General features: G+C 53.1%; 1 protein-coding gene across 1 annotated transcript; it reads left to right on the top strand.

Annotated features, from left to right (window-relative positions):
* The first annotated feature begins 4,590 nt into the window (after positions 1-4,590).
* CIMIP5 (ciliary microtubule inner protein 5) lies at positions 4,591-10,291 on the top strand. Its single transcript, XM_060026340.1, is given in 4 exon segments — positions 4,591-4,649; positions 4,651-4,774; positions 7,398-7,567; positions 9,949-10,291. Coding segments are annotated over 4 exon segments (696 nt in total).

Genomic DNA, 10,291 nt, shown 5'->3' with positions numbered 1-10,291 from the left:
TCTTTCAGGAGCCCTGGGAAGACTGTTGGAGAGGTACCTGGTGTTTCCAGGCCCGACAGAGGATGCAAAGCTACAGACTGTCCCCTGCTGCCCCAGACGAGTATTGCAATCATCCCCAATTCGACTCCTTTCTCCTGAAACGCACTCAGCTGCCTCTTAGTGGGAAGTTACAGGATATAGAAAACAATAAAGAAAATAAAGACAATGGCCCAGAATATTTTTTCCACTGCTCCCAACTTCCAGGAATCCAGAGCCTCCAGAGTAGCAACTACTTAGCTTCTTTTCTGCACAAAGTAAGACTGTTTATGAGGGACGCTGTTCCCTGCAAATAACAATTTAAGACGAGACCAAAAATGGCTGTCAGCAGGGGCTCTGGTCCCGGCACCGCATCTCCTGCCCGTGTAAGCAGTGAGGGTGGTGATTTCTCTGAGCCCCCAGGCTCTGCACCCAAATCCAGACGTGATCAGCCCTCCACACAAGGCTGTCACGATGCGTCAGGGAGAAATGCAGGTGAGCACACTCTCAGTCCTGAAGTGCTATACATATGCTATTTTTAATGTAATTATCTATCAGGGAATATTTAAATGATATCCCAGAGCCTAGATTGGTATTGAAAATGTAGAGCGCCTAATTGCTGGAAATTTTCAAGGACGCTCCTGGGGAAAACGGGGGTAGTTAGTGTTAGGCAGCCATGTGGCACGAGCACAGAAGACTTGATACAGCAGGCCTGAGATGGCTGTCCTCAGAAAGCCTGCTCATAAGACTGGTCCTTCGCTGGTGTCTGGGACCCTGGATTTCGGGAGGGTTCCCTCCATCCCCTGAAAAGAACGGCTCACTGTGCATAACCAGTTTGTGCCCCAATATGATGTAAGCTGAGCCCTTGCTTTCCTCCCGGGAGTCTGGGATTTTGGTATGTGCTAGGCAGAGGGTGCCTACGTGACAGCCCCCTGGGGGCTGAGTCTCCAAGGGGCCTCTCTGGTGGACAACGTTTCACATGCGTTGTCACGACTCGCTGCTGGGGAATTGAGCTCATCCGTGTGGCTCCACCGGACGAGGGTTCTGGAAGCTTGTGCCTGGTTTCCTCTGGACTTCAAATCACGTGCCGTTTCCCTTTGCTGATTTTGCTTTGTTTCCTTTTGCCATAACAAATCACAGCCGTGAGTATCACCATAGGCTGGGTCCTGCGAGCCCTCCTAGCGGATCATCAACCTGGGGTGGTCTTGGAGACCCTGACACACGACCCAGCTCCCAGTTCTGGCAAGACCAGTAGAGCTGACACATTCAGGCCTTGCTGGAGAGCAGCACTGCTCTGTACACTGAATCTATACACTGAATCTATACACTGAAAGTCATTAAAATGTCTATGTGCTTTGACCCACAATCCCATTCTGGGAATGTGTCCTGTTGAAACAATTCAACAGAAAGAAACAGAGGCAGGAAGATATTCATCACAGCTAATGCCACACCTGAAAACAAAATAAATGCCCAAGAACAGAAAAAATGGCTAAGTAAATTAAAGCATATCAACTCTAAGAAACGGATTAAAGTGAGAGGTATGAAAAGAGAAACATGAAAAGATGTTTCCAATAGGCTCACTTTTTTTTTTTTCTTAAGCTGCATACAAAATGGTGGGGACATTGACAGCAAGTATATAACAAGCAGTAAGATGGAAAGTGAGTTTTCAAAAGTGAAAGTGGTTGGGCTGGGTTGGATGACAAAGGGGTGTCGATTTAGCTGCAGCTAAATTACCTTTCATGATACTGTCCTAGGAAACTAAGAAACTTTCTGGGGACTTGGTAGGAGCAGTTGGAAAGGTGTGAACCGTGGCCCTGAATCCTTTCTTTATTTTCACCGCCTTTTATAAAGCCTTCAAGGTGTGTGCACGCAGGGAAAAGGGGATTAGTGTTGAGCCAACATTTTTATCCGGGTAAGGGAGGTGTAGCAGAGAAGGAGGCCTGAAAGATGCAGACAAACATTTCCTGGCAGCGCCCCTGCCTTCCCCGAGCCCCGCTTCTTCCGGCACCCCATCCCCACCCTCTCCTCCACTGGCCCTCATTTCTGCTCCCTCCCGACGCTTGCTCAGCTCTTTAAACCTGCTCCAAGGGCTCCCCACAAGGCTCTCGGGCCCCTCTGCCCTACCCCGCAGTGGGGAACTACAGTTAAGGACTCTCTCTAGACGGACAACACGGAAGGGGCGGAGTCTACACGAAGCGGGCGGGGCTCCTCGAGCAAGCCCCGCCCCCACCTCCCAGCCCAGCGGGGCCTCCTCCAGCTTTGGGGACCTCCGCAGGTGCTGCTCCCACCTGGCCTAGTCTGCAGTGCCTGTCACTGGGCACACCTGAGCCCAGGCTGTACAGATCTACCAGCACTGCGGTTAAGGTCCTTCCTGGGGTTGAGATAAATCCGATAAAATACAGCTCCAGCAACCCCCCAAATCCAGGGATTTTTGTCCTCTCTCAGAAAGTCATATATAAAGTAATATCACAAGTCGTGAGGTGTGCAAGGGGCAATGACTTTCTCTGGGACACCGAGCAAGTCACTGGCAGAGCTGGGACTGGAACCCGGTGTCCTGATTCCACGGGGCTGGGGAGGTGGGGTGGAGGGTCGTCCCGGGCTGGGGCTCAGTGAGACCCGCCCAGAGGGAATCCGGGTGCTTTTCCAGGTCAGTGACTGTGGAAAGAAAATGTTCAAGCTGGACTGGCAGGTGCAATCTTTTCTCCCATCAACATTTTATTTTGGAAATTTCTAAACACATTAGAAAGTTGAGGGCTTCCCTGGTGGCGCAGTGGTTAAGAATCCGCCTGCCAATTCAGGGGACACGGGTTCGAGCCCTGGTCCGGGAAGATCCCACATGCCGCGGAGCAGCTAAGCCCGTGCGCCACAACTACTGAGCCTGCGCTCTAGATCCCGCGAGCCACAACTACTGAAGCCCGTGCGCCTAGAGCCCGTGCTCCGCAACAAAGAGAAGCCACCGCAATGAGAACCCCGCGCAACGCAACGAAGAGTAGCCCCCGCTCACAGCAACTAGAGGAAGCCGGTGCGCGGCAACGAAGACCCAATGCAGCCAAAAATAAATAAATAAATAAGTTTATAAAAAAAAAAAAGGTTGAAAGACTGGTACAGTGAACATCCACATACCCATCCCCTAGATTTACAATTAACACCTTATTGTATTTGCTTTGCTGATATCGATCCATCCCTCTACCATCGATCAGTCTGAAATAGTTTCTAAATAAATTTTAATTTTTTACAACCAAGCCCCATGGAAATATTCGGCCTCCCCATACATCAGGCACTTGGTCATCCTGGACGCCCCCTGCTGGCCTTCTTGGTCCTGTTCCTTGTCTCTGAAGCACGTGGCCAGGGGACCCGGGCCAAGGTATCTGAGCAAACTGCACGGCTGTTCCAAGCTGTTCCAAGCTGTTCCAAGCTACTCTGTACCACAGTCCGCAGTCAGCCTTATGGGTGGTTTTCCACATAGCAGGCACTGTGCTCTCAAAATGCACTCATGGGGCCCCTTCCAGAGGTTCCAGGAGGTCAGAGCCGCCACTCCTCAGGCACAGCAGGGACCTGTCCTGGTTGTGCTGGGGTCACAAACACCCAAGAGAGAGCAACCGCCAGGGAAGCCTGCTTCTGGGCCCCACGGGTTTTCAGTTCATCTTTTTTGGAGACAAACTTCAAAGTCACCAAATGCCAGCCATTCTCATCCCAGCTCTGGAGGAAGCACAGAGGGAGGAGGAGAGACAGGGTCCCAGCCCCACAGCCTCTGTGTTTACTCTGATGTCCCAGCAGGTCACACCCGCTCAGTTCCTTCCTCATACAAGTGCTGGCAGCTCTTTGTGGCCCAGCGGCTCTCACCCCGTCTCCTCCACTCCAACCCTCTACAAAGGCCAGCGTGGGCTCCACCACCTCCTCTCACCTGGACCACGGCCACGTCACCTCACCGGCTCGTCCTTTCCTGATCTTCTTTGCCCTGCGGCTTGAAGGCAGCAATGTCCCCATTGTGCATGAGCTCTCGACACAGCTCCAAACAGCCCGGGGCCCGGGGCCCGCCTCCAGCCCCAATGCCACTGCTCAAATACCAATGTTCTGTCTTGCATCCAAGCTTTTGCATTTGCCCCAGTTTTTCCACCGGGTAAATCCTTTTCACCCATGAAGACCCAACCCCTTGGCACCTCCTTCATGAGAGCAGGATCCAGAAGAGGTGCCCAGGGCGGGGCACGCACAGGGGGGTTGGTGTGTTGGCTGCATCTGTGCCCGCACACTGGGGCACTTCATGCTCCCTCCACGTAGCAGGGCTGTGTGTGTGTGTGGCCATCCGCCCCAGTATCTGCTTCCCAGTCATGCAGAGGTGGGAGCATCATGCCCAGCTGGGTCAGCCCACCAAAAAGTTTCATGGGAAGAACCATGACTCTGCCAATACACAGCGGGTAAGAAGGAGCTGAGAGCCCCAGAAGTGTGGCGTGCCCGGGCCAGAAGCCACGGGGGGTGGTGTCTGAGGAGGTCCGAGCAAGAGAGGCCTGGGAGAGGTCACACGCATGCACACACGCACACACACACACACACACGCACACACACACCCCTGCACCCATGGGAAGCCACCCCACCCCTGGGCTCCAGAGAACCACATCAGCTGGGTACCGACAGCCTTTTCTCCTCCTCTGCCCGGGATGGGCCTCTGGTGGGCAGGAGCCCTGCTGGCGCCCCCCAGGCCCCGACGGCCGCGCGGGCGGCCCTGGGAGCTGATGGTGTGCAGCGGGGCCAGCTGTGGAGGGTCTAGAGGCCGGACGAGGAGCCAGCGGCGCTGGTGCGGACCCTGCCCCCGCCCCCCAGAGGCACCCCGCACCTAACTCAGGGTCTAGGAAGCTTCTGGAGAAAGAGAGACGAGAGACAGGGGTGAGAGGGAGTAAGCCAGGTAAAGGGCGGTGGTGGAAAAGCGCTTGGGCTGCGCGGGGCGGAGAACCTGAGCCGGGGCAGATGAGGGAGCCCAGCCTTGGGCAGACTCAACAGAGTGAACAGCAGGGCCCGGCAAGGGGGGCGGGGCAGCCGCACCTGGTGCATCGGGGAGCCCATCAGCCCTTTGCAATAAGCCCTGCAGCTGGAGCTCACGGGATAAAGTGCACCGGCGGGTAGGGGGCAGCCATGACGCCATGGCGCCTGGGGCGGGATGCTGGCCCTCTGACCCAGCAAAGGACGTGCCTGCAAGCATCACTCAGTCCAGAAGTTCCTAGGAGAGCTGCCCTGTCAGGCTGCCGTGGCGGGCAAGACGGGCCTGGTCCTGGCTGCACGGAGCCCTCACTCTCAGGACAAGGCAGCCAAAAAGCAACAGAGGCACAAGGAGCAAAGTGTGGCTGGTGTCAGGAGGAAACGGACTGGGCAGAGTGCACGCCTTGTTTTTCCAGGAGCTCACAGAGGCCTCTCTGAGCAGGTGGCATTCAGGCTGAGACCTGAAGTATGAGAAGGGGCCACGGAAGAGTCTGGTGTATTTAAAAAAAAAAAACGCCACCACATAAAGAACGTGCATGTGGCCAAGGCGGTCAGTGAGGGGACAAGAGCCGTAGGAGGAAACACCCACGCACTTACTAAAGTCTAGGTACTTTTTTTCAAATGTCATAAGACGCCCTGGAGGGTCTTAAGCAAGAGGCTGATGTGACCAATTTACAGTTTAAATGACCAGGCTGGCCGCTATGCTTAGAAAGAATTGAAATGGTGGGCAGGGGTGATGACGTTTAAGAAACTGGGGACAGTGGGGCGAGTCTGTGGTGGCCTGAGCTCGGGTGGAGGAAGTGGAGCTGGAGATCTGTGGAAGAACGCAAGGAATGTTTTGGTGGTAGAATTACGACAATTGCTGATGGATTGGAGAGAGAGAGAGAGAGAGAGAGAGAGAGAGAGAGAGAGAGTGTGTGTGTGTGTGTGTGTGTGTGTGTGTGTGTGTGTGTGTGTGTGTGTGTTGGGGTATAGGGGACATGTACAAAGACAGGACCGTCTAGTGCCATTTAATTTTTCCAACTAATAATAGAATAAAGGAAGTTTTCTTTTTGAAAAAAGGAAAAAGAAAAATAAATTACTCAGAAGAACAGTACAATGGAAACCATGAAAGAAGAGTTAAAATCCTAGGGAACAGGGCAAGAAGATCCAACATACCTTCAAACTGAGCTCCCCAAGGAGAGAATGGGGGACATGAACTACTTGAAGAGAAAATGAGAACTTTCCAGAACCACAGAAATACGTGAATGCACAGATACTGGAGGATGTGCTCCACAACCACAGGAGGGAAAACAAGCAAGGAAGGCACAGGGCCCAGAATGAGGGGAATCCCAGCATGGTGGTCCTGGAGAGCAGCCAGCCCCAGGGAGGGAGAGGACCCAGGGTCCCAGGGCTCGGGCTCTGGAGAAAATTTTTTTTCGTTTTTTGGCCGTGCTGCGTGGCCTAGTTCCCAGACCAGGGATCGAACCCAGGGTCCCGGCAGTGAGAGCGCCAAGTTCCAGCCACGGGACTGCCAGGGAATTCCCTGGAGAAAACATTTAAAAGAAATTGTTTATGACCTGATGCATTTGATTGTGTGGAAAATAATACTGAGAGGGAGCCTTACAATTTATTTGGAGAGTTTGGAATCAATGATCAGTACATAGAAACCTAAGATAATCAGGGAAAATGTCATTATTAACGCTATAAAAAATTCTAATCTGCACAAAGAAAGGAACGGGGATCATATTATGCAATAAGTAGTATAATTAGTTCATCAATGAATAGGATTTATATAATTAGAAGGATATAAACCATACATATCAAGTGAACCAACATCTATAATGCAATGATTTTGGGAGAAATGGGGAGGAAGAAAGGGTGAAGGATGCTAATTCATTATCTCCCCTAGTAGAAAGCCAGTAGGTAAGCTTACATTTTTAGAACCTCAAGAAATGGCAGTGCACGTTTATTCTTTCAGAATATGGAGGTGAAAGGCTTGAAGAAACAGCTAAGAAACTGACTCTAGGTTGTGGGTCTCGCGGGCTCTGAGGATTGGGGCAGAGAAACCTGCTTTTCTTCCAAGTCTTAGAGAATTGTTTGACTTTTAAAAAATAGATTAAAAATTAAACTACCAGCACAGCTGACACCATTTTTCTCATTGTCACTTTCCCTCCCCCGCCCTACCTTCCTCTGCCACACGCACTGGAAGGTTGCCAGGCTTTGGGGAAGTGAAAACTGGTTTTTCTTCGCGAAATACTGGCAGATACCCCAGCAGACCCCGGCACAGGGTGAGCCAGCATCCGGGTTCCTGACGCACCTGCTACACCCTCTGGCATCAGTTTCCACTCCATTGAAATGCCTGTTCATTGTACAGGCTCCACCAGAAACACTTGTTGATCCTTGGCATCTGTTCCACTTACTGATTTTAGTTCCTCCGTGATGTAATCCATGCATCCGTGGCAGCAACTGATTCCTGTGACCCAGGGACAAACATGGTCAAAATGTCGCAGGGAGGGCTCACACTGCCACCGTGTTTTCTATCCAGGGGTCAGAATTGGAGTTTCCTGAAAGACTATGACCCCATGGTAAGACAAACCACGTTCCTGTCCGACATACTTGCACTTAGAATGTTTATTTATTCATCTAATGTTTATTGAGGACCTACTGTGTGCTTGATGCTGAAGTGTACAGAGACCAATAAAATACAACCTTGTGTCAAGAAACTCGGGGTCTGGTGGGAAAGAAAAGACTTGTAGAGTATTTAGAAATTACTTTTCCCCAGTGTTTCTTGATTTTAGTGAGACGAACCCATTGGAAACGACAGGCATCAGCTGCTGAAATGTTTTCCTTTGCCTGAGGATGTCCGCAGTGTAGAGTGAGGTGGGGTTGGAGCCACAAAGAGAATGAGTTTGGGTGAACACGCTTTGTAAACTAATTCCCTGTGTCTAATATCACCACCGCCAGTCCATCCTCCACCAGAGTGATTTTCCTAAACTGCAAAACTGACTATATCTCTCCCTGGCTTAGAATCCTTCAGTAAATCTGCATTTTTCAGGATGGTTTACAACACTTCCCATGATCCAACCTTGCCTCCCTCCCCGGCCTCCTTGCTCACCCCACGGTGACCCACAGGTTTCTTTCTTTCTTTTTTTTTTTTTTTTTGCGGTACGCGGGCTTCTCACTGTTGTGGCCTCTTCCATTGTGGAGCACAGGCTCCGGACGCGCAGGCTCAGCGGCCATGGCTCACGGGCCCAGCCGCTCCGCGGCGTGTGGGATCCTCCCGCACCGGGCCACGAACTCGCGTCCCCTGCATCGGCAGGCGGACTCTCAACCACTGCGCCACCAGGGAAGCCCCCACAGGCTCTCTTTTATCCATGCCTCTGTGCATGCTGTTCCCCTGCCTGAAATTCCCTTCCCACTGTGTCAGCCTGATGGCCTCCTATTCATCCTTCAAGACCCCACCCGAACAGCTCCTTCTGAGAAATCTCCCCTTCCTGAGCAAGCATGACCAGACCACTGTGGTCTTCACCCACTGGCACATCTAACCCGTTTCTTGGGAACATTGTGTAATTGTGCAACCAGCAATCTCACCTGGCCGTGGGCTCCTTTGGCGAAAGAATAAAGATGGCTTCACTACTGCACAAACACCCCCAGCACCCAGTAACTATTTAGCACTCAGTTCACGTTGGAGGAATGAACAAATGGGAGAAGGAATCTGGCTGTATAAAGCGTGGTTAGAGACCAAATTGGAAGCCAAGCAGTGTAACAAGCCAACCAAGGTGGTGGCCACACTGGCCTGGCCCTTGTGGGCTTTAGGGAAGGTTTGACATCTGTATGGCTGGCCTTGAGGGGTTGCCGTCTGCCCTGCGATCGAAGATTGAGTTCATGGGGCCTGAATTCCTACCCTGAGCCCCTGGCCCAGGCTCTCAGGCTACAGAGCCTCTCCCTGCCCCGGGCTGTGTATGAGCAACCTGACCCCTGAAACCCTCGGCCCGCCCAGACGATGGGACCACCTCAGCGTGGACTTTGCCGGCTGAGAGCCCAGATCCTGTTTCTTAAGACTGGTCCTGTCTCCTATGTTTGACACGGGGCAGCACAAAGTTAACTCTAAACAAGGGCAGGGAAGGCGCATCAGATTCGTCCTAACTCAGACATTTACTCACTCCTCCATCCATCAGTTACGGAAGTCACCAGAAAGCATGTCCAGGGCAGCACCGCTCCTAACACCCCAAACTGGAAACAAACCCAAACGCCCCCGTGGCAGAACAGATAAATAACTTGTGGAGGATTCGCCCAAATCACACGGCGGAATACCGTTTAGCACTGAGAACCAAGGGCCTGCCACCACACACGGGAACACAGGTGAATCTCAGGAACACATCCTTGAAGAAAGGAGCCAGCGGGAAGAGACCGGGACCTGTTAGGTAGAGTTCAACACCAGGCAAAGCAAGTGGAGCCCAGGTCGCCCTGGAGGTCGGGCAGTGACTGAGGGGTTGAAAGGAGGCATCTGAGGTGGGTCGCGGTCTATTTCCTGGTCCAGGTGGGGCTGCACGGCACTCACTGCCTGGGCGCTGGTTGAGCTGTACGGTTGTGACTGGTGCACTTTTCTGTGTGTGCGTTAGATTTCAAGTAAAAATCAGCCAAAAAACATGGCGTCCCCACCACGTGTGAGGCGGTGTCTTAGGCCTGGGGGTGGGGTGGAGGGGGTTTAGGGCGTGGTCCCTCCCTCGGCTGGCCAAGCATCACGGTGAAGGGGTCCTGGAAGCACCTGTGTAGGGAGCCCTGGGTGCAAGGAGGAGGGAGTGTGCATCTCTCGGCTGGAGAGTTGAGTCCCGGGTCCGGAGCGGAATCTGGGGTCGGATCACCCAGGGGATGCTTCCTGCAGAGGCCATCTTCTCCCTTCTGTTTCCTGCTCAGGCCTCTCCTGTTTTCCCACAGCCGGTGACCCTAACAGTCCCCTCTCCTCAGGGCAACAAGGAGCCCCGGGAAGTTGCTGGAGTGCGTGCCTCTCTTCTCTGACATGGTCCCCAATTCCACGAACCAGGCTGTGGGCAGCAGGGTGGACACGCCCCTGGGGAAAGCCCACATCAGCCTGGACTTCTCCTTTGTGGAAGGAATCCGGAAGAAGGAGCTGGAAGACGAGCTACGGCCCATCCAGGAGGAGGGCCAGGCGGGCCTGCCCCCCGCGGGTGTGGGGCAGCGGGGACGCTGCTGTGCGTCCGGCACCTGTGCCCCAGACAGCACCCCTGCATACACCCGGGGGTCGTCATCTCTGAGCCCCACGCGAGCCTTAAGAGGCCTCCTGGCTCATCTGCGCACCTGA

The sequence above is a fragment of the Delphinus delphis genome, chromosome 12 (assembly GCF_949987515.2).
Source record: "Delphinus delphis chromosome 12, mDelDel1.2, whole genome shotgun sequence".
NCBI classification, from domain to species: Eukaryota; Metazoa; Chordata; class Mammalia; order Artiodactyla; family Delphinidae; genus Delphinus; species Delphinus delphis.
Note: the sequence above shows the minus strand (reverse complement) of the source record. Positions and strands in the feature narration are given on the sequence as shown.